This window comes from Schistocerca cancellata, chromosome 5 (genome assembly GCF_023864275.1).
Source record: "Schistocerca cancellata isolate TAMUIC-IGC-003103 chromosome 5, iqSchCanc2.1, whole genome shotgun sequence".
NCBI lineage: Eukaryota > Metazoa > Arthropoda > Insecta > Orthoptera > Acrididae > Schistocerca > Schistocerca cancellata.
In genome coordinates this window covers 483176001-483202892 of record NC_064630.1, presented here as the reverse complement: position 1 = coordinate 483202892, position 26892 = coordinate 483176001, and the positions used below count along the sequence as shown (strand labels likewise).

Below are 26892 nucleotides of genomic sequence, written 5' to 3'. Positions count from 1 at the left end.
ACATTATTTTTGCTAGAAAGAGCAGATAAGTAGTTGTTAGCATGCCCTTCAGGCAATGAATTGATATCATTTAGTTCCGGTTTGATGGGCGTAGAGGAATTATGGGCATAATGCTCTGCAGATGTATGTGCTGAGTAAGTGGATTAAGGAAGGGCAGGACCCACTGTGGTTTAACAATGAAATTCAGAAAATTCCGAGGAAGCAAAGATTGCTGTACTCTTGGTTCAAACGACAGTACATAAATGATTTCAGGCAAACGTTGGTAGAAACTCGTGCAACTATAAAAAAAACTGACTCATAAAGCATGCAGCAAGTATCACTGTCATACCTTAGCAAAAGATCTTGTCAAGACCCCAAGAAAATTCTGGTCCTATAAAAAATTACTACACGGGTCAAAGGCTTCTATCCAGTCACTCGATCAGCCTCATGTGGAAGTCAAAGTTTGCAAAAGCAAAGAAGAACTTTTAAACTTCTCATTTAAGAAATCATTCATGCAGGACAAGCCTACAAACGTACTGTTGTTTGAACACAGCACCGATTCCCAAATGGTGGATATAGTAATAAGCATCCCTGCCATAGAGAAACAACTGGAATAGTTGAAAGCAAATAAGTCACCTTGACTGGATGGAGTTCCAATTGGTTTTACAAAGAGCACTCTATGACAATTGCTACTTACTTAGCTTACATTTATTGTGAATCTCTCACCCAGTACAAAGTCCCAAGCAACTGGAAAAAAGCAAACATGACTCCTACACACAAGAAAGGTAAAAGAATGGACATGCAACAAACCGACCAATATCTTTAACATTGGTTTACAATTTTTGGATATATTCTCAGTTTAAATATAATAAATTTCCCGAGGACAGAAAAGTTGACCACAAATCAGCAGGATTATATAAAGCATCACTCATGCGAAACTAGCTTGCCCTTTTCTCACATGGTATACTGTGATCCATGGACAAAGGGCAACAGGCAGATCCTATATTCCTAGATTTCTGGGAAGTATTTGACATGGTACCCCATGCAGATTGTTATTGAAGGTAGAATACACAGAATAGGTTCAATATATGCAAGTGGCTTGAAGGCTTCTTAAATAACACAACCCAGTACATTGTTCATGATGACAATCATTCATCACAGACAAGGATATTGTCAGAGTGCCCCAGGGAAGTGTGATAGGACTGCTATTATTTTCTATATACATCAGTGATATAGCAGACAGGATGGGCAACAATCTGTGGTTGTTTGCTAATGACACTGTGGTGTACGGGAAGGTGTCATTGTTGAGTGACTGTAGGAGGATACAAGGTGACACAAAATTTCTAGTTGACAGCTAGCTCTAAATATGGAAAAATCTAAGTTAATGCAGGTGAGTAGGAAAAACAAATCTGTAGTGCTCAAATACAGCATGGGTTGTCTGCTGCTTTTTTGTTTTTGTTTTAGGGCGCAAAAACAAACTAGGGTCATATGCGCACATGTCAAAACTGTTTTGAACACTAGTTTGACCAATTCTTGAGTACTGCTTGAGTGTTTGGGAGACACAACAGGTCAGATTGAAGGAAAACATCAAAGCAATTCAGAGTTTGGCTGCTAGATTTGTTACCGGAAGGTTAGAACAATGTGCAAGTATTGTGGAGATTTTTCGGGAATTGAAATGGGAATCCCTGGAGGGAAGGCACCATTCTTTCTGAGAAACATTACTGAGAAAAATTTAGAGAACCAGCATTTGAAGCTGGCTGCAGAACAATTCTATTGCTTCCAACCTACTTTTTGCCCACGGATCACGAAGGCAAGACAAGAGAAATTAGGGCTCATATTAAGGCATATAAACATTCATTTTCCTTCACTCTACTTGCAAGTGGAACAGGAAAGGAAATAAGCAGTAGTAGTACAGGGTTCCCTCCACCACGTACTGTATGATGGCTTGTGGAGTATGTATGTAGTTGTAGATGTAGGTACATGGCTTCTTCCAAAGATATAAAGGTAGTTAAAAACATCATATTAACAATAACATCCAATGAAATATTATTAATACCTTTTTAAAATATGTATTTGGTACATTACATTTAGTGGTCAATGGTAGACCCCTATGGACATAATAAATAAGGGCAATAGAAATAAATACTGGCTTAAAAGAACTGTGTAAAATGCCTTCAATAGGCAAATATGACATTACTTCTGAAAATTCTAAATGTTTCAGGGAAAAAAGTTTCCAAAGATTTTATCAGTATCAGATTCTGAAGAATAATATGGGTGTGGTATCAATAGATTAATAAGTAATTGTTCCAATGTATTTATCAGTACTAAACAGAAAAAGAGAACATAATTGAAACCGTGTGCCAGACAGGGACTGGAACTCAGGACCTTTGCCCTTCATGGGAAGAGCTCTATTAATTGAGCTACCCAAGCACAACTCACGACCTGTTCTCTCAGATTTACTTCTGCCAGTACCTTGTCTTCTAACTTCCAAACCTCACAGAAGTTCTCCTGCGAACCTTGCAGGACTAAAGTCTGGGAAGAAAGGATATTGTGGAGCCATGGCTTATCCATAGCCTGGGGGATGTTTGAATGAAATTTTCACTCTGCAGCAGATTGTGCACCAATATGAAACTTCCTGGCAGAGTAAAACTGTGTGCTGGATTGGACTTCTCATTCCAGAAATATTCCCCACATTGTAGCTAAGCAATGTCTCCACAATGTCGTTTCTCTCCAGGAGTGCTAGTCCTGCATGGTTCACAGGAGAACTTCTGTGATATTTGGAAGGTTGTAGACAAGGTATTGGCAGAAGTAAAGCTATGAGGACGGGTCGCAAGTCTTGCTTGGATACCTCTGTCAGTAGTGCACTTGCCCGCAAAAGGCAAGGGTCTTGACTTTGAGTCTCAGTCCAGCACACAGTTTTACTATGCCAGAAAGTTTCATATCAGCACACACTCTGCTGAACAATAAAAATTTCATTCTTTAAACATCACCCAGGCAGTAGCTAAGCCATGCCTCTGCAATATCCTTTCTTCCAGGAGCACTAATCCTGCAAGGCTCGCAGGAGAACTTTCGTGGAGTTTTGGAGGTAGGAGATGAGGTACTGGTGAAAGTAAAGCTATGAGGACAGGTTGTGAGTTGTAGTTGGGTAGCTCTGTCAGTAGAGCACTTTCCTGCGAAAGGCAATGGTCCTGAGTTCGTATCTCGGTCTGGCACACAGTTTTAATTTGCCAGGAAGTTTCATATCAGCACAAACCCTGCTGCAGAGTGAAAATTTCATTCTGGAAACATCCTCTGGGCTGTGGTTAAGCCACGTCTCCACAAAATCCTTTCTTCCAGGAGTGCTAGCCCTGCAAGGTTCGCAGGAGAATTTCTGTGGAGTTTGGAAGATAGGAGGTGCGGTACTGGTGGAAGTAATGCTATGAGGATGAGTCTTGAGTCATGCTTGGGTAGCTCTGTCAGTAGAGTTCGAGTATTGGTCCAGCAGGCAGTTTTAACCTGCCAGGAAGTTTCATATCAGCACACACTCCACTGCAGAGTGTAAAATTTCATTCTAGAGAACATCGTGCTAAGAACTTAGTAATCCATGAGCAAGACACTCATACAAGAAAAATGAATTTGTTTGAGTAAATTGTTGTGAGTACTCACCAACAGAATGACCATGGTATGGACTTGTGGCATTCATGTCCCCAACAGGTGGAGCAAGCGTGGCATTGTGCAGCAGGACTCCCCTCGCAGTATCTCCATAACCACCAACAGCACCTCCAGCTGTACTGCTGCCATAGCCAATATGTGGATGGTGTGCATGTGGGTGATGAGGATGATGATGTGGGTAGTTTGTGTGGCCAGGAACACCTTCTCCAGGTAGGCTCAGCAGGTTTGCCAAGTCTTGCCAGCGCTGTTCAACACTAGCTGTGCGCACCACCGGCACACGACCCTAGAATGAATTGCAAATTTCCATTTATTATATTCTAGTATTATCTGCTGCTGAGGACCACATGGGTAGACATGTGCAAATATTAAATCTAATATAAATTAATATGCTCATTTTCATTTCCAATTTCACACTCACTTAACTTTTTATCTACAAATAGTGCACTGTTTTATTATCACAAATGTTAAAAAGAAAAGACTTGAGGCCCCCAGCCTGGTGCAAATCTTTTGACCATTCACATCAGTGGCTTGCACATCTTATTTACTTAAGCAGCTTTTCATTTAGCCTCACAAGGCTGAGAGGATCCCATTCCAGACATTTTCACAATAGAAAAAAATGAGATGGTTGCTAAGATTCAAATGCAGGGCCATGTTGGGAGCCAACAGTGTCAGATCAATAGACCATGGAGGCAGCCAACACAAATATTTACACTCATCATCTTGCATTCATCCAATCTGATTTTACAATGAAATGAATACCCTTAGCTTAGTCAATGGGGACAGTGGAAAATGTGTGCCCCGACCGGGACTCAAACCCGGGATCTCCTGCTTACATGGCAAACACTCTATCCATCGGAGCCACTGAGGACACAGAGTATAGGTGTAACTGCAGGGACTTATCACTGGCACACCTTCTGTGAGACCCACATTCCAAACTTATTGTCCCGCACTATATTCGTAGTGCCCCTGCCCATTATACTCATTACTTGTGGCTTCATCACCGATTCCCACAAGAGTTCAGGCACTGTTTGTGCATCTGCACAGAAGAAGATGGTCAAATGGCTGGTGAGCCTTAACTATATATGTATATGAAGATAGTATCTGTTCTTTGGGACATGTCCGAAAGAACAGATACCATCTTCATATACAATTTGATTTTACCTACTGATTGAACTTAATGTGTACTCTGCTCATTACAAATTGAGAAAATTTTTAACAGTGTTAATCAGATGATTGTTATTTTTCAACAGATACAGTAAAATTTTTCAGACTTTATGTAGCTAAAACCACAGTTCCACTTGTTTTGCTTCCCAGTAAAAAAAATTGACTACTTCCTACTTTCACGGTTTTTGCATTATAACACAGTGTACATTATGTCCTATTCAAATTGATGAAGTCTGTCATGATTTACAGGGTTATCTGTTCCAACTTATTCTCAAAATCTGGCACTGTTACACCAGTTTCCACCAAAATCAAGTAAGAGTAAAATAGATTAACATACCCTCCTAAGAAATCTTCTCCAAGGATTGCACTGGGTGTAGCAACCATTGTTGCAGCATTAAGAAAATGTTATTGGTTCAGATCCACAATACCATCTGAGCCTTACAAAAAATTAGTGAACTACTCCATGATGATTATTTCATAGAAACACTTACGAATTATTGGAAAAATGTCTCAACGCAAATAACTTTGATTGATGCAGGATACTGGGGATAGAATTATAAACTTATGACAAACAATATAATGCAAACAACTGCATCTCCTGCAAAAAAATATATACTATCTGCATAAATGAAATGTCCGACAGACATTAACTGGGCTCGCAATCAGAAGGACAACGGTTGAAACCCGCATCCGTCAATCCTGATTTAAGTTTTCCGTGATTTCCCTAAATCACTTCAGGCAAATGCCAGAATGGTTCCTTTGAAAGGGCGTGGCCGACTTCCTTCCCCATCCTTCCCTAATTTGATGGGACCAATGACCTCACTGTTTGTTCCCTCCCCCAAATTAACCAACCAATCAACCAATCTGACGGACAAAAGTTAGTAGTTGCTCTAACTGCAAATTAAAGTAATTCCTCCTAAAAAATTCCTATTTAAGCAATAGAGTCATTCTCAATTAGAAATAACCAATCTGTTACGTGTCTAGAAATGGGCAGCATGTCACTACATTTTTATACATGAAAGGCATATTTGGAAAGGAGCCTGTAATGGTAATTATGCTGTTGTCACTTGATGTCTGTAGAGTGGTTTGGGACAGCTCTTTATGCTAGTAGACTGTGTACAAGCCTTTTTAACTTTGATTAACTCCTACAACATACGTACTTTCAAATATCTTACTCTGTATCAAGCCTTGGTACTCTCTACAATTTTTACCAGACACACATCCCCTCCCTCAAGAAGTGTCCTATTAACTTATCCACTCTTTTCAACAAGGTTGCCACAAGAGTCTTCCCCTTAATTTTATCCAATGCCTTTCTTATCTGATCCACTCATCTAATATTCAACTTTTTTCTGTAACATCACATTTCAGAAGTTTCTGTTTCCTTCTTGTCTGTATCATTTGTCACCCACATTTTCATTTCTGTCGAATGATACACTTCAGAAAAAATATTTTCAGGATATACTTCCTAACACTTAAATTTATATTTAATATTACCTCATTTCTCTTTTTCAGATCCTCTGTATTTACAATTACTTTGGCTGTTGACTCTGCCTACATGTAGCATATTGACAAAATGGTGATTTGTGGTTTTTTTCAGTGAGTAATTGTGAGGATTATACCACGAAATATAATGACATTAGTTAATGAATCTGCTAAATATTAATTTAAATAATCAGCACAGTTTACCATGAAGTATAAGAAATGTCGAGTACACATTGTTTATGAATTTAAGTGAGGACGGTTCCTTGGGAAACAGCTAAAAGCTTTTTGACAAAACTAAAACCACAGATTACAAATAAGTGACGAATTTCACACTAGACATCATTATAGGACAGCTGCCTTTATATCAGTCTAAAGATGAATGATACTGTTGTAGACAAAAAAGGAAAAACACATGGCAAACTAATTGTACAGCAGACCCTGCTGGCAAAAAAATGTAGCATCTACAGAATGTGTCAGGCAGCTGTAATGTGATTAAGTACACAGTTTTATTTGCTTTTTTAGTCATCAATTATTCATCCCTGGCAATGGAAGATTGCTTAGAGCCATTAATCTAACAGGACAGTTAAGTTAACCAGCCAGCTCTGTATTCACTACTGTGATCGAACATAATTTGCAAGAATCTCTCTCTCTCTCTCTCTCTCTCTCTCTCTCTCTCTCTCTCTCCCCCTTCCCCTTCCTCACTAAAACACACACACAGAAAAAAGAACATAGTTGAGTTGTTAATGGCTTGATACCTGCTGTAATGCTACTGCAAAATTAAACAGTACATTTTTCTTTTTTATCAGTTGAGAGAAATCAAGTTTCCCTTCCTTTATGTGATCTGCAAATGATATAACAAGGGATGTAACAATGATACTATGTACCCTCTACCAGACATCATATGGTTGCTAATAGTGTACATGTGTCAGTGATGTAGATATAGATGAAATTGAAGGAACGAGCTTCTTATTCTTGATGAATTGCAATTACACATAACAAAACTCAATATGCTACAATATTTCAGAGAACATTCAGTTTCAGAAGAAATGCCTCTATCTGTATCAGTTTCTTATGTTCAAGTGCAAGGCAGACAGAATAGCTATTGGTTCAATGCACGACACTCATGACATAACAATCGTAATTAATTGTTTGTGTAGTTTCACTACATGTCTGACAACTCAGTGAAACACTTTGATCATAACCATAAGGAAAAAACTGGAAACACTTAACATTAAGCAATATAATGAATCTTCACTGTAGAAGACACCGGTATGTACAGCACATTACACACTGTAAGCCCGCTACCATATAAATTCCAGACATAGGAATTTTCACTGTCTGAACAATATTTTTGAGTCCCTTTCAATTTTGAGGACTTTACATGAAGTACTTTTATGTCATTTCACCCTTCTCTTTATCAGACTGTTTTAGTATTAATAAATATCAATTTGGAATTCATGTTAGTTAAGTTTTCTATTGATGTTATGCACAAGCTTTCATGGTTAGAGATTGGTGTTTTATCGAGGATAGGACCATAGCTTTTACATACTCTTTGAAGATGGTTATTTCCACTTATAGTTGTTAACAAATGTTACTGGTTGCAATTGTGATTTTGAGTCACTGACAGTATCAAGCATACTTACTGTGTGGCATGGCACACATTGATAATGCTGTAAGTGAACTACATGGACTGGACTCCAATGATGGGTGAAAAAGATAAGAACAACAATGAAAAGAACATAATGCTGGAATACTGACATGCCTACTACCTCTTTAATGAGTGATTACAAATGCTCCATTACGAATGTTTGTTATAGCACTAATTACAAATGCTTGATACAGTCAATTAGTCAAAAATGCAATTTCAACCAATACTGTGTTGACAGACATAAGCCAAAATAATCATGTTCGAAAGCAATCAAATTGTTATCATATCTGACATGTGTGTGCAAACTTGGGTGTGACACTGGTGCTTATTTTCGTTGATCTCATCCTGCATATTAGCCATCAGTGAAATGAAATTTGTGTCTCCTTCTCAAATGAGTTGGTTCAGAATTTTTGCTATTTGATTTACAGAGACCACAGAAAACTTATATCTGAGTGACTGAATGGGGATCTGAGCACACTCCTCTCAAATGTGAGTGCAGTGTCTTACCTACTGTGCACATCACATAGTCTTTTGTAGGATTTTTAATTCAGCTATTCCAAATGGCACAATAAATCATTTCCCAATTCAAACATGTAAAGTGTACTAACTGTAATTCTGCTCAATTTAGTAAATTATTCCCTCTGGTCTAGTGGGTTAGAGGAAGAGTGAAGTTGTGTGCCCAAATGGAGATATAAAGTGTGATCAAAAAGTTTCTGTTTGAGAGCATTGTTGCTGTGCATATGCAACAAAGCATGACTGCACTGCGGTTATATTAGCACTGACAAGTAGGCAAGGGATTAGAGTGCCATTTATGTCTTTCCAATGTGCATGGGGTAAATGTGGAATTGTGAACTATGGTGACATTATTACAGTGCATCCAAACAGGACCAACATGCTGCTATACTTTCACAGCTGGCCAAGGACAAACGCCAATAGACATCAACCAGAGAATGAAGAATGTGTATAGGGCAGCACGTTTGTTGAAAACCGTTATTGTGGAATGTTGAGCAAAGGGGTGCTGCTGCTTCATGCTAATGCATGTCCCCATACTGCAAATGTCATAATGTGTGCCCAAATGTCATAATGGGAGACAGTTGGGCACTTGCCCTATAGTCCTGATTTCTCCTCATGTAGTTACAATGTCTTTTGTCCCTTGAAAAGGCCTTGAAGGGTCAATGATCTCTGTCAGATGAGGATATGCAGAGGCAGTTACAGACTTGTTCATGCAGTATGACATGTTTTGCGAAAAGGGTATCTTCAACCTGGTGCACTGGTGAAATGACTGCTTCATTGCTCACAGCGATTCTGACTGTTCGGCATACCTATTCTGGACTGTACAGCCTTCAAAAGGAAACTTTTTGACCACCTCATATTTTTGCATTTCCCTGGCGAGGCTAGATATGTAGATCCAAGTAACAGTCTTACAGAAAGTTCTCACTATCTACGAAGATTAGAGTGTTAGTTAATTTCTCCGGCATACAAGACTTGTGGAGAAATTCAGCTGAATTTATCAGGTGCTGTGTACTTGTTCAGTACAGGCTAGGAAAATAACAGGGTACAATGATAGGCTTTCTTTGTCGAGAGTGTGGGTGTAGATGTATAATAGTCCAAACTCACCAAAACATATTTTTTTCAGACAAGTAGCTTGGAATTAGAAATGAGTACTCTAGAAGTCACATGTACAGCACAGGTTACAATGGCCTCATACACCTACCTATCAGAAATTTAGGAAAAGGTACTGCAAAGAATAGTTTAATCAGAAAGTGAAATGTTGATACATTATCAAAGTTAGTTCCATGCCCATCAACAAAGTCCAGGAACATAGCAGAAACCTCTCATTGCCATTCAAAAGGGCCAAGTCCTAGTGGGAGGTGGTTCGCTGTTGCCTTGCACAAATCTTATGGTGCATCATGTGTGTATGTGTATCTTATGAATGAATTATGAGTTTTGTATTGTTGGTGTTATGTAAGGCCTGGCATGGATCACATGGCACCACTAAAGTGCAATAGTACTAAGTGGTCCACTGAATTAAACACCCACAAGTAAGACATCAAAAGTTACAATGTCATGTGCCCTCACTCCACAAGATAATGGAAAGAGATTTTGAGCTTAATCCAGGAGATTGTCATACAGTCTGGTAATTAGGAAATGTACTCTACTATCTGTTCTCTCTTGCTGGCCAAACACTGATAACAAATAATTAATAGAAAACACACAAACACAAACCAACTAAAACAAGAAATAACTGACATGACTCATGTTAAACAGAGGAGAAGGAAGGTTGTGGTTCCACATCCCCATCGAATATGGAATCATTAAACACAGGCCGAGCTTGGATAGCCTAAGGATGGGGAAGGACATTAGCCACATTCTTTTCAAAGAAGCCATCTCAGTGCTCACCTTAACTTAATGCGAGGGAACATGGAAAAACCTAAACCTAGGTAATCAGGCACGTTTTAGAATTTCATGCATCCCAACTGCAAGTCCAGTTCCTTAAGCACTGCAATATGTCACTCAGTTACATAAAGTAATAGTAAAGTGTAAGTGAATGACTGACTGTAAAGTGGATTTGGTTAAGGATTCTGGTTTCAATCCTACAAAGGTCCTAGGTTTTTTCATTTCAAATTCCGTGGCTTTATTTAGCGTATTTCAGAAATAAAAAGGGTTATACTGTAAACATACGTCTTCTCATACGAGTATCTGATTCTTAGATCAGCGTGTGGTGAAGGTGAACCATTGCCAATAGGCTTGTGACTAATAAAAGTAATGTCATTATGTTGTAGTCTATGTTACTATTCCATTTATCAATTCTGTACCAACAGGAAGTGGAGGAATTTCAGAACGAGCGAGAGGTTCCTCTGCAACATCTGACTCCATTCATCTGTTGCACAGGTGGACGAACCGGGCTACAAGAAAAGTAAAGCTGTCCCTGAGGAAATCATCTATCTCCCATCTTCCGGCTTGTGGCAGAGAAACGTGGGCGCATACAGGACGTCACCGGGAAAGTCCTTCGGATCAATCAAGAGGCTGTCGAGACTGGGCGCCTGTCCTAATATAGCACTGACATCAATTTGCCTTGTGCGGCTGCCGCCGGCGGCGCAATCAAGGTGTCATTAATTACGACTGTCAGCCAGCAAGGCCAGCGCTGGGTAAGCCCGTTTTAATGGCCGCGGGCCGGCGCACTAAATGTGAGGTAATCACGGGACGCCGCACCAAAAACTGCCTAACGCGAGATTCATCGTCGCGAGACAGCGGCCGCGTGAGAATGGCGACGAGCCTCCGGGCACGAGACGTCAGTGCAACACTGAGTTCCGACGGCGACAAACAATACGGCCAATTTACCTCCATAAGAATCGGTTTCCGCCAGGGGAAAAAAGTACGAGACTCAAAGCGCAATTATGCTTTTATGTCCGATTACGGGAGGAAATATCATGCTCAGATTGGCATCAGCGTGTTCAGCGCTAGGGAAAACACTGCAACAGTTGCAAACAAACTACAGTCCGCGCTAAAGTTGACAACACGCGGTGGGTGACGGGAGCGAGCGTAAACGGGAAATGCCTTTAGGTCGATCCCAGCTACCACCGCGCCGAATGTCAACTTGTTTTGGCGCGGGCAGTAAGGATTCTGAGGCACTGATAACAGTAATATTGATATAGGAAAATGAGGAGCTAAAGACTGTCGAGGCAGACGCCAATCGGCCACAATTACTTCTAAAAAAGCTTTTACTAACGCTCTGAGAAACACGTGTGATGTTCGAGAACAATACCTGACGCAGAGTACAAGTATGGTGTTAGCGTCCAGGATTTTGCTCTACCTCTCAAAAATTCATATTGACATAGGGGGAATAAACACTGCAGGAGAAGAACACATGTTCCTGAAGACACCGATAAATACTACGAAAGAAGTGTAGGTATCAGAAGAAGCCGGTACTGGAAACAGCAGAGAAATAAAAGCTTTCATTAAAAAGTGCGAGTATTTACAGGTGGTGCGGTCTCAGTGTGGTATCTTCAATTGAACAACGACCACAGAGTTTAGCGAGAGCCATCATGGATAACGTTAATGATGAGTTATGCATATCTTTAGTTATCCAACGATAATTATTAACACGTCGATTGGCGGTTCGAGTGCTGTAAATTGCGAAGGTATCAATCCCAAACAGCAACACAATTATCGACAGCTAAGGGGAAATACAACAAAACACAGTCTTAAGAACGTAGAACAAACGCAGTAGTGCTCAAACTGAACATAAAACACGACAATAGGGACCTGCATTTCGATGCTGGACAGACGATTGCTCGACCGCTTAAATGGAATAAAATTGTATCAGAGGCTTCAAACGTAAACGTCTTTCCCGGCATTATCACCTTGTTTAACCCAAGTTTCATCTCAGCTGGTGAGGCGAGAGCCAGCAGAATTAGTGGAAAGAATAGCAATTTCGTATCAGCACAAAAAGTAAACTTTGAGTGTGTCTGCCTATCTCCTTGGCGTGTCATGTTATTTATCTACACGAGACTTCATAGTTTTCTTCAAAATAACTGACAATTGCGTCGTACATGTCGACTAACTCAGCTTAACGTGGAATTTGAGCCATGCCGCGCCTTTTTTTCTGTACACATAGCACAGTTACGGTTCACCCTAAATGCAAGGAAAATACTGAAGGATCACCTGAGAACTAAATCTAGAACCTAAGTCTTTGTAGCAGTTCTGAGCACTGTCACCGTTCTGAGGATCTGACTAACGTTGGCAATTATGGATGTCTGCAACTCACGTATTTGATTACGTGACGTAGTTCTCGGAATGTTTACTGAGCGATACCTTAAGAATACATATCCTAATTATGCGATTCTTTTATCTCTGAGAGTCGAGCTAAAATGACGATAACAGACAACTAATATGACAGGAATAGAGCGGGAAAACGAAGAGATTAAAACAATAATTCCAATTATACAAAAGTGACAGCAGAAAGTGTAACTTGTGAATAAAATAATAATCATGTGGCTAAATATTACTGTGTTAAAGAAACGATTAGAATATGATATGATGCTATCTCTGTTCAAATAAAATTGACACTGACAGATCTCTTAATTAACATTATTCAGCGTTCATGTCTTTACTTACTACCTCAAATTGTTCGCCACCACTGAATTAACAAAACAAGGACTGCACACCTCTACTACATATACCTCAGCTCTCTGAAGTTAAGGTTAAGCAAAGAGTTGTTATACTTCCAAGCAGAAAACAAAATATATAACCTCCCCCATATGCAGGAGGGCGATGCTGAACTGTTTGTGATTAGTTAACACTCTTAAGTCTCATACCCTTATGCTCCCCAAAAATGTCCTGTCTTATCCTAAATTAACACAGCTGTGACTTGCAAGATTTTCTACGAAACTGTAATGGCATTCCTACAGCATTTTTTTACAACAAAATATTACTGAAACAACATAGTTTTGCCTACTCACCTGCAGGAGAGCCTCCTTATCCCACAGGAACCTCCAACATGCAGAGGCCTCAGGAATGTGCTCTAATTTCCCTGTCATCCCTGCTTTTATACCAACAGTTCTTCAAGGCACTACACAGCACCACAACAATGGGAACTCAATACCAGCACCAGAAAATACACTGCTTTTATCAAGGCACTCATTTTCTCAACACAAAAAAAATGAAAACAATTTTAGAAGCACATCACTGCACAGCTTTCAGCCCCAGCACACTCAGAACTTCAGACTGCTGATCCAAAATGGACACACAACATCCATATGCCAGAGGAATAATGTAGCATTTCACAATGACAAGTCATACAAAATATAGTGCATTTCTATCCTTTCACAAGTGACACTGTTGAACTTCACAGAAGAACTTGGAGGACAGGTTGCCTGTCACATTCAGACTTGTACAGCAACACCAATTAGCACAAATTCACTCATACTGTACTTGACAACAAACAATAGCAATATTTTCCAGAAGCTGTGATATTTTCATTCAGTTTCCTATAAACATTGTATTTTGTGACTGATGATAGGTTCCAAACAGTATTTAGTTATGACAGAAGTTTGATGACATCACTAACAGCACATGTTGCAGACACTGACATTCGCACACTAATCACTCTCCAAAGCTGTGTAGAAAATGTGGAAGTAACAGACAGCACTCCCTCTGGGCAGAGTGGTGCCCCGTCCAGCAGATGCTGCTGGAGGCTGCAGGGGCAAGGCCAGCACACACACTACTGTTTACCTTCTGTGCTCACTATTAGCACCTCCAGCCCAGCTCTTCCTCCCCTCCCCTCTGCTCCTCTCCTCTCCTCCCACTGGCTGTGGTCCACCCACTCTCCTCCTCCTCTTGCTCCTCTCCTTCCTCGATACCTACTTCCTTTGCCTTTCGGCTGTCTTTTTACCCCTACACCTCTGCTCACCTCGTACAATAGTCTATTCAAAGTTGAGGCCCCGGTAAAAAATGGCCACTCCGACATCTGACGGCCGTCGGGTCGTTTCGACACCGCGTCCTTTTTCTGTACGGGACGTGCTCCTCTCCCCCCACTGCGTGGCCGTACTGCCACCTGACGGGGCCTCTGGCCACGGTCACAGTCATTTGTATATTACAAACCCATTTTAGCACTTCTGTTAATTAAACCCCATCAAGAGGAAACTAACAGGCTCACAAGGACAGAGAATGACATTTATCATCTGTCACTCACAAAAAACGTGCCACATACTTACAGACCACATTACGCGGAGTGGAAGCTGTGATAATGTACAACCGTAATACATCTTTGTGAGGCTGCAAAACACCCCTTCAAATTAAGGACAGAGATTGCTTCCTGTGCAGATGTGGTCAGAAATTTGCTACACTGCAGAGAGGACTAAGCCACACCACAGGAGAGGAGGAGAAGTAGTGAAGCTGAATGAAGTAAACACAGGACATTTGAGTAGGTGTAACAATGGCTAAAACACAACAACATTGAATTATCTTGTCACTCAAAAAGAATACAGAATCTTACAGGTTTTACAAGCCCACTGGTAGACACCATGGTTGTGTTGTTCTTCAATAGAGCATCTAGTGGTGCTCTTTACTATATTCATTGAAGATTAAATCAATATGAAGAAAATGCATGACTACATCTCCACATCAGTTTTAAGCTCTTTGAGGGTACTCTCAACATTGTATTGGTTAATTATTTTAATATCACTAAGCTAAAAGTACTCTAGAATGATTAGCTTTCATTTATTCAGATACAGCACCTAAGGCCTTCACATTTTACACCTGTGCGACAACCGCAATAAACAAACACATCTGCTAGATGATATGCTGATAGATTATGTACTGACAATATGGAAGCACTTGCGAACATATTGTAAGATGTATGACTGGGTGGCACTAGAGCTGGTTTTTGGACTGTGATCATGAGGTCATTTCTGCGAAGATGACAGTTCTGTTTTGAAATGGGAAGAACCACTGATCAGATGAGGAAGAGGAGGTGGGCGAAAGCAGGACTACTCATAACCTTCTGAGATACAGTCTTTGATTTTTAGCTACACTGACATATGATTTTTTTAATTTTTAAAATTTTTTTTATTTTTTATTTCATTTTATTTTATTTTATTTTTTTTTTTTTTTTGCCAACAGTTCTGACTAAATCTATTTGGTCCAGCAGCCCTCAAGAAATATTAACTATTCACTTACACTACATATAGGTAAATGTGGTAACTGTGCCATTAAACTGAAAGAATTTCAGTGCATGCTCCAACAACTCAGAAAAGTTAATGTTGGATTTCAAACAGTTTCTATGAAAAAATCTTATTTACAGTCTCCTATAATGAGCTATCCAATGAACAAGCTCTGTAATTTCTTACAGTTCTCAGCATTATGGACAGTAGCATAACAAACAGTGCAGTAAAATCTAAGAAGAGCAATGAGTTTCTCACGTGCAGCCTGTAAGGACACATTTATGTGCAAATAAAATGTACATGTGTAGTATAGTCTCTTAAGTGTAGTTGTAAAATTGTGGTGACTCGTGGGTGCCGTGTTATGTTGTGTTTATGATGGGGAAAGAAATGACATGGTGCAATTATGTGTGGGCATATAAAGTAGTCATTTGAAGGGGAAGGGGAGGCACTAAATTTAATACATGCACCTGATAGATCAGTGGTGCCATACTACCTATATCCTGAGATACACTGTGGCGAGATTCTGAGTTTTAAACCAGGGCAATCTGTCGATCAAAAACAGTGCGCCACCACAAGTTCTTTTTCGTTTGCTGGCCAAATACGTGTGATGAAAATTTCTTCTATTACCTGGATTCGAACCGTCTGCCGTCAGATCGAGCGCTGTTGCTAACCTCTTTTACGGAGTTGGATGTCTTAAGCAAAATGTTCCAGTATTTTTTCAGTCGCCACTGGGTGGTAGCCTGGGAAAATAAAGAATGGAGTCTCTTTTCAAATGGTTATTTTAACGATAGGCGCACTCACGAACAACCAGACGTCAAGAACGTCCCCCCCCTCCCCCCCCCCCCCCACCTTCCCCTCCTCTCCATATGAACACCGCGTTTCAGGGGAGGTTGCGCTTCCAAGCGCGTCCTCTTGGTGGGAGGCCTGCAAACACGGGCAGGATTCCTGAAGGATCTGCGGAGAGGAGGTAGGGGCCAGGTACGGAATTACCGGTTGAGTAGTGCGAGGGGCGGCCAGAGTAAATGTTTGCGTTACGGTGCTGGTGCAGCCCTCGGCCGCTGGCCGCAGCAGTCGGCACAGACCCTTTTCCGTGCTGGTCGACTGGACGGCACGGGCATTAGTAATCTGCAAAGGCGACGCGCTTGCTAAAGAACAGCACCGCTTCGAAATCCGGTAAACAACGGTAGTCTGTGGCACACCTGGAGTTAAATGGACAGCTGCGGCTATGGAAGCGAGGTCAAAAGAGATATAGTTCGAGTGTGCGCTCTGGAAAGCGTCATTCCCAACTATCCTTAAATCGCTGAATGGTAATGCCAGGCTGGGACGTTAAAAAAAAAAGCCACATTATTTTGCATCCCATGGATAACGTGGAGAGAGAGTTCTCTGATGCGGAAATAAGTCAAAAGTGTACGCTTTATAATCTCCACACTTGCCAAATTTCAAAAACTAAAAGTTGAGAGATTCAGTTTTAAAGTTCGGGAAGTACAAATGACCAACCACTGCGGCTCATTTTCAGTACCATCTCGAGACAACTGATGGGAGTCTTTCCTTATGACGTCACAATGCTACATAACAGCTATAAAAAGCAAATGAAGGCACTAGAACTGCCCTAAACGTTGCTTCATAAAAATGGTTGCCTTTCCCTAAAGGCAACCACTTACATATGGTGGACTGGTGCGTGGCGCACAGAAACGCGCAATAAGAAACAGTTAACCTACCGTTTATTTCCGTCATAACACTTCGACCTTAAGTTTTTATCTTCTTATTATCTACATCTACATTTATACTCCGCAAGCAACCCAACGGTATGTGGCGGAGGGCACTTTACGTGCCACTGTCATTACCTCCCTTCTGTGTTCCAGTCGCGTATGATTCGCGGGAAGAACGACTGCCGGAAAGACTCCCTGCGCGCTCGAATCTCTCCAATTTTACATTCGTGATCTCCTCGGGAGGTATAAGTAGGGGAAAGCAATATATTCGATACCTCATCCAGAAACGCACCCTCTCGAAACCTGGACAGCAAGCTACACCGTGATGCAGAGCGCCTGTCTTGCAGAGTCTGCCACTTGAGTTTGCTAAACATCTCCGTAACGCTATCACGCTTACTAAATAACCCTGTGACGCAACGCGCCGCTCTTCTTTGGATCTTCTCTATCTCCACCGTCAACCCGATCTGGTACGGATCCCACACTGATGAGCAACACTCAAGTATAGGTCGAACGAGTGTTTTGTAAGCCACCTCCTTTGTTGATGGACTACATTTTCTAAGGACTTTCCCAACGAATCTGAACCTGGTAGTCGCCTTACCAACAATTAATTTTATATGATCATTCCACTTCAAATCGTTCCGCACACATACTCCCAGATATTTTACAGAAGTAACTGCTACCAGTGTTTGTTCCGTTATCATATAATCATACAATAAAGGATCCTTCTTTCTATGTATTCGCAATACATTACATTTGTCTATGTTAATGGGCAGTTGCCACTCCCTGCACCAAGTGCCTATCCGCTGCAGATCTTCCTGCATTTCGCTACAATTTTCTAATGCTGCAACTTCTCTGTATACTACACCATCATCCGCGAAAAGTCGCATGGAACTTCCGACACTGAATTTGACGAATAAGATACGCCGAAACAACCGCTTACGAAAAATAAAGGGTTTCAGGGATCTAGGTAACAAAATAACAATCTTACACTCTAATAATTTATACCGATAGTAAAAATGTCGAATAATAGCAACTTCGCATAAGCCAAATGACAACACATACACACAAGTCCAAATAGAGCACAACATTGAGCAACACGAGTATACATTCTACAAAATGCGCGGGAATGACGAAAACCAACCGTCGACATACAGCTTGCGTGCGACTTCCTGATTCCTATAAATCTCGATGCGTATATAGATTAGATATAATAGTAGAGTACATCTACATTCATTCTCTGCAAAACAACGCGAAGTGCATGGCATAGGGTACATCCTGTTGTACCGGTTATTAGGGTTTCTTCCCGTTCCAATCACTTATGGAGCGCGGACAGAATTGCTTGAATGCCTCTGTGCGTGTTGTAATTATTCTAATGATGATAAATTATAAACGACTGATGAGCAAAGGACTTTCTATCACTGGCCCAAAAAAACTGAAATGGCGGGTTTTCCAAACAAATATTTTACGGTTGACAATAATTAGTTAAGAATTGGCAGAAATAATCGGGAAGCAGGAGAAAAAGTGAAAAATCTGGAATCTCCCAACAAATCGGGAGAGTGGCAGGTATGAATCTCTCACGTATTTTCGGCATGGCTGATTAACGGTGTACACTTCGATATACTTTTTTTCAGTGCAATACAATGAAATGACTTGTCATTATGAAATACTATTGCAGTGCCAATTTTAATTATAAGAAAAAGAAAACACAAAGTAAGAATTTATCTGAAGATATCGTTCAATGGAGAAGTCGTTGACCAAACCAGGTTCTTTAAGTTTAATAAACTCGACCTCATAACGAACAAGACATGGTATATGCCCTGTCAGTTTGTTGAGTAGATGTATACCTTTCCGTGCTGAAGTTAACCACTTTAAGTCTTTGTACATGTCGCTTTTTGACTCTAGCGTTATATTCACGATTTGCCTTATTTTTCTGAGAAAAGAGACGTTGGTAACGACAAAGGATAAAATAATGCTTTCGATTAACATGTAACGTGATGAGTCGAAACATTATTGGTTTGCTGGTCCATTTTTGGAACGCAGCCGGCCGAAGTAGCCGATCGGTTCTAGGCACTACAGTCTGGAACCGCGCGACCGCTATGGTCGCAGGTTCGAATCCTGCCTCGGGCGTGGATGTGTGTGATGTCCTTAGGTTAGTTAGGTTTAAGTAGTTCTAAGTTCTAGGGGACTGATGACCTCTGAAGTTAAGTCCCATAGAGCTCAGAGCCATTTGAACCATTTGGAACGCAGTAGAGCAGCCATTCCGCGTAGCATGGATACAAGTCCTTGGTAGGTATCTGCAGGTGTGTGGCACCAGATGGCTTACGCCGACGTCACTTGATTCCCGTAAATGGAGGACCGGCGGTTTGTGGGAGCGAAGACGGCGCATGGCAGCGCCCCATGCGTGTTCTATCGGGTTCGGATCAGTTGAATTCGGTATTGGTCATGTGATACTGACTGTTATCCTACTGGATAATGCCTAAAAACCACATGCACGCTGGCCGACACACCGGCTCTCGTCATCAATCCGTCGGGCGGATTCGAACCGGGACCTGCGCACCTCCTCGTGCCGAAAACAGGCGCTCAACTCCTTGAGGAATATACACAAAATGCGCCACACAGGGCAACAAAAAATACAAGACCTATGCCTCCAGCAGAAGAAGAAAAAGAGGAAGGAGAAGACGAAGAGGAAGAAAAAGATGGTTTAAGATAAATGTAAAAGGCAGTGAACCATATGATCAGCATTAAGCCTTATTTTCACTGATAGTGTGCATTATATTTGGAAAATAATTGACAGGCTCCATACCAAAACGAGAGATGGAACATGCAAAGACCTAACTAAATTTACGATTCTGAGCATATTTTATTTAGGAAGAGAATATAATTAGCAGGTGCTTTATTTTATTGTCATAAATTAAAACCAGATACAATTATAGCAAGGATTAGAGGTTCATATCAACACATGCTCGAAAACTGCATATAGATCAAATTGCTGCCCTCATTACGTATTTTGGACACTAAAGAGAGAGATATCCAGATCATCCCGTGCGAAATTTACGCCTCAAGCAACAACCTTGCATAATGAAAAATGACTCTCTTCATCAGCAAATATAGTTTCTTACACAGTATTCGAGAGGGACCTTTTACGATACTTCTCGGATTCGATATACGTAGATAAACTTTACATGAGGTATGGCAAGCTATGGCGAGATACGCTGTACCTATATTTTCGATATTTCATTGTTATTGGTTTCATGATGGAATTTCTGAAATGCTTAGCAAGGAGATCTGGACAAAAATTCTGTGCGTAAGTGTGAAACATCATCGCTGAGCTCTTTAAGTATTTTAAGCCCTATATTGTCACACAGTTAGCAGATTCAGTAGTTGTCTTGTCATCTTCCGGTGGGGTCACTAAGTAGCCTTGTAACACATTTGCGTGCGTTGTTCTTCCTTATTACTGGAACTGCATAATGTGAAGACAATGTGCTAAACATACATATCTTGAAACATGCGTACTTACCATTTGTCAAAATAAATACGCATTTTATGGTAGTTGCAAAGACGGATTTGAATAACTCGGATACTGTAGTCACAAACGTGAATAATCTAATAAATTACACTGAATAATTAATCACAGACGTAAAATATTCTACAGTCTGAATTCTAAAATAACTGACAACAATATAGCATGTGGAACAGGTAACCAAATAAATCACTCGTCCACTATGATTTGAGGAGTTATTTAATAGCCTCTGCTGTTATATAGTTACATTTAAAAAAATCATCACATAGTTTAATGTGTGACTTTGTGGCAACTTGGGAACATGTAAGACTGCAAATCCAAAGGTTCAGGATTCCATTCTCAATAGATGTATGTAATTTTTCACATCTGACGAACATTTGTATATTTGAAAAATGTCAAGCTGCACCGTGGTTCGGAGACTATGTTAAGCTGTATGTCGGCGAATAACTAGCTGGCTATGCAAACTATAAGATCTGAACAACGCAAGAGTGCACCGCATCCAATAGGGCCGTACCTGGCAAGGTTCTCTAATGTATAGACCAACCTTCGTATTGAAGAGAACTTCAGTTTTAGGTGTTTTAATCTGGATAATAAAAGGGTAAAGATTTATAACCATACAAAAAAATTGCTTGCCTCGTATCACCTGACCGCGGACCTGTCAACGCAACCCTTTCCGCTGGAGGATACATGGAAAGAGGCGTGTAGACTAACAAATGTTTCCATAGTAACGGCCATGAAGACCCAGCAATACGCGCGTCAGGTTCCGAACTACGCAGGAAGATTCAATGCAGCCTAAACAGGTTCCGAAGAGGCCAAGCCGAGCTAGGACTAACCTACCCAAATGAGGCACCGCCGGCAGCCCGGAGATGGCATGCTGAGCAGCAGAGCCGTATATAGAGCGCATATGTTTCCTCGAAATCCACACCTTCGTGAAAAGATACGAAACGACCAGTGGCACGCTCAAACGCTGCCTTCTTACAGAACTTTAAACTAGCAGTATCTTACTATCACACACAATAAAAAGCAGCAAGGAAAGTTTGATACGTACTTCACACATACCTGGCGCTATTCATTTCTCTTAAAGCATAACACCACGTAAACTGTAACTGCTGTTATCAAGAAAAAGCACAATACCAGTGAGGAGGTTAGAATTCGCTAAGGGACCGATGACCTCAGCAGTTTGGTCCCTTAGGAATTCACACACATTTGAACATTTATGAGAATTCACTAGGTCCTTCTTCTTGCAGCAGTTTAAGAGAGCCTTCCTACACAGGTAACGCGAGAACAAGAGGTGCGTATGTGATTTCCAATTTCTTGAAAACTGTTTGCTCTTCTCATTACGTACACAATAATTACTTCTGCAAACTGCCAAACCGATATTTATTTTGCTACATCATCGCATGCATAATATGTGAAACATAATAGCAACGACCAGGACATCAATACTATCTCGTTTGGCGGGCCGGAGTGGCCGAGCGGTTCTAGGCACTACAGTCTGGAACCGCGCGACCGCTACGGTCGCAGGGTCGAATCCTGCCTCGGGCATGGATGTGTGTGATGTCCTTAGGTTAGTTAGGTTTAAGTAGTTCTAAGTTCTAGGGGACTGATGACTTCAGAAGTTAAGTCCCATAGTGCTCAGAGCCATTTGAACCATTTATCCCGTTTGTGTGGAACAAATAAAGAATGTTCATTCACGCATAAGCGATTTCAACATTTCTCTGCAACTTGAAGAGTACCACTATGCAGATGTCTGCTCTGGAGCGTATCGTCCAGTGGTGTTCAGAAGAAGATACTTTGCGAAATCAATCGATGTCCTAGACGCTTCAGTTCAAATTCTTAACTGGAAATCAAATATTGACACACATACAAGATACGATCAAAACTATCTGGAAGCGTATTAGTGGACATTAATATGGGTTGTGTGAACAGATCATTTTTATGACGGCTCCAACCTGCTGAAGAATTGTAGCCCATTCTTCCTCAAAATGCAAAACCAAAGAGGGTACTGATGTTCGACGCTAGGGTTGGAACGAAGTCGAAGTTCTAACTCATCCTAAAGGTGTTCCACTGTTTTCAAGTAGGGACTCTGTGCAGGCAAATCCGTTTCAGGAATGTTATTGTGCGCAACCTATTGACTCACAGATGCTGGTCCACGACAGGGTGCATTGTCTTGCTGATGCAATCTGTCACTGTCTCCGAAATGTTTCTGGTATTGTATGCAGCGTACAACGCTGTAAAATGCGTTCACATCCTTCCGCATTTAGCGTTCTCTTAAGCGCAATAAATAGACCACATCCGAACCACGAAAAACACCCCCCTTATCGAAACACCACCAATTCTGTGCTTGACCATTGTCACTGCTTATGATGGCGGATGACGTTCTGAAGGCATTCGTCAGACCTACACCCTTCCATCGGACTGCCACGACGTACAGCGCGATTCGTCGCTCCATGTCACTTGTTTCCAGTCATTCACTGTCACTCTCTACAGCACCTCAAGCGCCGCTTAACACTGACTTCAGAAGTTTATGGCGTATGAGAAGCTGCTCGAACACTTTTAACTCCCTACGAACAGTGATTGCTGGTAGCACTCTGGAGCTCACAATCGATTTCACGCGCTTTTTTTACGACTACCCTCCGCAATGTTCTACCAGCCCTGTCCGTCAGTACACTAGGTCTTTCTCGTCTTGCTTTAGCCGTGGGAGTTCCTTCGCGTTTACACTTCACAATCACGTCACCAGGAGTTGACTTGGACCGTTTTTAGAAGGGTTGAAATGCCGCTGATGGATTCGTTGCTCAGGTGACACCCAATGAACAGTCCACGTTCAGTCACTGGTCTTTACTGGCCGACCAATTCTGTTGTTACTGCTTCTCTATTGACAATAAAATATATCCCGACCTCCATTTATGCTGGCGGGTCCGCTTCTCGTTGCCAGTACCGCATTACGTAGGAGTATCCGAATGCTTTTGATCAGATAGTGTACATTTGTGGAGGTGAAATGCTGTATCAAAGCGGCTTTTTTTAAAATTTTGATTCGTAATATTTTTTGTTTGCATTGTGATTCTTAATTTTTCTTTGTAAAATTTTTGGCCAGTATTTTTTTAATATTGGAACACTTAAGACGGAATTTTACCATAAGACAAATTAATAAATAACCTGATGAAAATCTTGTTTCGATATGCCGAAAGATTTCCGAAATGTTGGAGCATTATAGACGGTGTGGCCGCTACCGAAATACAGCAGCGGCAGGAGATAGGCGCTCGAGAAAGCTGCGGCCGCTCGTTGTCTCTGGGAGGAAAAAAAAAGACTGCGGAGGGCGCTGGCAGCTGGCGGCTGCCTGAGTGGCGAGGGGCCACGCGCCGCTGTGGCCGCTTCCAGGAGAGGCAGCGCGATGGCACACATCGGCCTGCCAGTGCGGGGGACAGATCAGCCAATGCGGACCTGCCCGCACTGTCGCACGGAAGGGATGAAAGAAGATAAGGGATTGCCGACGCGTCGACGTCACTGGAGACGGGGCTCGAGATCGGGTGGCGGGCACTTTCGAAGGAAGCAACCAACATTTCCTTAAATGATTTACAAGAACCACGGAAAACCTCAATCTGTATGACGGACGGGGTTTTGAACGGGCGTTTCCCCGGGTGCAATACCAGTGTTTTACCACTGCGCCATCTCGCTCGTTAGTATACCACACAGGGTCAGCGGATATTGCTAGTCTATAGGAAGGTTCGAATCCTGCCTCGGGCATGGATGTTTGCGATGTTCTTAGGTTAGTTAGGTTTAACTAGTTCTAAGCTCTAGGGGAGTAATGACCTCAGCAGTTGAGTCCCATAGTGCTCAGAGCCAATTTCCCCTTAGAGAGGAAACTCAGAGGGCACGGATGGGGCAGAAAGATGGCCAATGTTCCTCAAGAAACAATCCTAACATAAATAAAAACACGGAAAAACTGAATATAAACGGCCGAACAGAGATATGAACACTGTTTCTGAATGGAGTTCTAGTTCAACACCAACATAACATCATAGTTGTCTTTCTTTAATTTCCTTAGGGCTCTGGGTGGTGTGAAAAGCACATTACAGTACTGTTTATTTACTATTCTCTTGTAGTCTATAAACATTTACTGAATGATGTCGTTTCCTCTAATAACAAAAAAGTAGATAACAAAAAGCAGACTACCTGGCCTTTCGCAAAAAATGTCGTTTATCTACCCAACTACGTGAAGTTTTATTCAGTACACTTCAAGACAAATTAGTGAATTCGGAACGTAGGAAACTTATGTAACGTACCACATAAGCCACTGCAGCTGTAGCTGAAGGGAAAACCAAGTACACTTGATAGCAAAACATCAAAAGCAATAAAACTGTTTTCCAAGACAGAACGAACCAGTTTTACAACCGTCACTATATCTGAGCCACAAACGTCAAGAATCCTCACCACATTCGCTTTTGAAGCAAAAGTAATTGCATTTACAGAAATATTCGGTACTGAAAAGCAGAGTGAAGTGTAAGTATGTGCGAATCCGTAAACTCCATCCAAATTCCTACGAATCAAGGAAAACGTCTATCATAATAAGAACGGAAAACAGAGATATATGCTTCTCATGCATGAAATATGTGTTCATATTTTATTGCTTTCAGTGGAGCAAAATGCAGTAGTACATACACTGGGAAGTATTTCTTCATGAATAAGTTGCAGCTTGTGTCACTGAATCACTAATATTCGGCTAATTTTACACTTACTTCACGATCATTCACGTGTCTAAATAATGTAGAATGCTTGGAACACAAAAGCAGAATAACTATTTCGTTAATTAAGTAGAAAAATAATTAAAAACTATATTACGGCTGGACTTCTCGCTGCTAGGTGCGCTATCGTCTTCCAGCCGCCAGATGGTCATAATTTTCACAACAGCGAGTCTCGCGGCATTATAAGTTAGACTGTGGTTAAACACTAACAGTGATACACGGCAGTACAGATAGTTGTACTGGTATTCAGTAAATACAATGGAAGACCCGCACAATGGCGCTATGGTGTGCTGTTCCCACAGCGATGCCAATCACATCGCAGTACTATTTTGTCTGTCTGAGGATTGTTGCATTATTCTGTGGTGTGAGTCGTACATTTTGGTGATGATGCGTTCAGAGCAACGAAGGTAACGTACCAAAATACTCCGAAAATATACTTGAACCAAAACTGGAATGACAGAAAAAAGTTGTAACTCCTATCACTCTAGCTCGTTTGCCCAAAAATCTCACTGGCGCCTAGAAAAGTGGTTGGCAGAGACAATTTGGAGTTGACTGTTGGTGTGCGTTTTTGAAGGTAGTGGGCTATACGCAAGGCGCTTGTCTTACTCTGTTTTATAGCTCCTCGAGCCATGCACTAAAATCACGAGTGGATTACAAAAATTGTGATATGAATGAAGTACATTCAGAATGAAGTAGGCCTACATCTACTTGTCTCTCGTATATGGTACTCATCTCACTGTTTCTGTTTCATTCTGTACAAGAGCAAGTCACATCATTCTTCGGTACGTTTGTCGTTTGTTAATGGCAGTCCGCAGCTAGTGGTCGTGCGGTAGCGTTCTCGCTTCCCACGCCCGGGTTCCCGGGTTCGATTCCCGGCGGGGTCAGGGATTTTCTCTGCCTCGTGATGACTGGGTGTCGTGTGATGTCCTTAGGTTAGTTAGGTTTAAGTAGTTCTAAGTTCTAGGGGACTGTTAAGTCCCATAGTGCTCAGAGCCATTTGAACCATTTGTTAATGGCACGCTTTAGCTGCACTCTTTCAAGTCTCGCAGGATGGCAGACAGAAATGTGATATGAATCTCTGCCTCTTGCTAAAGAAAAGAATATGCATAATTATACCAGCGTCTGAAATTAACGAGCAAGTAAAGCAAGCGTAGCTGTGAAATAAAAACACATTAAGACGGTTCTTTCCTGTTCAAATACCGTTATACATACTTAGTGGCCTCTAAATTCAGTCAAAAAGATTATCTTTCAAGCAATTACAATTGTGTTGCCCTCCTCATAATTCAAAAGCGTAATGGACGAAAATTTAAGTTTAACGGACTGTCGACGACAA

At 41.3% G+C, this 26892-nt stretch overlaps 1 protein-coding gene across 3 annotated transcripts in view; it reads right to left on the bottom strand.

The window, feature by feature from the left end:
• The window catches only part of LOC126188434 (segmentation protein cap'n'collar), an 815786-nt gene that overhangs the window by 99630 nt on the left and 689264 nt on the right, over positions 1-26892 (bottom strand). For all 3 annotated transcript variants that reach the window (XM_049930039.1, XM_049930038.1, XM_049930040.1), the window contains one exon: positions 3625-3913. In XM_049930039.1, the coding sequence (XP_049785996.1) occupies positions 3625-3913 (289 nt within the window). The remainder of the gene's footprint in view (positions 1-3624; positions 3914-26892) is intronic.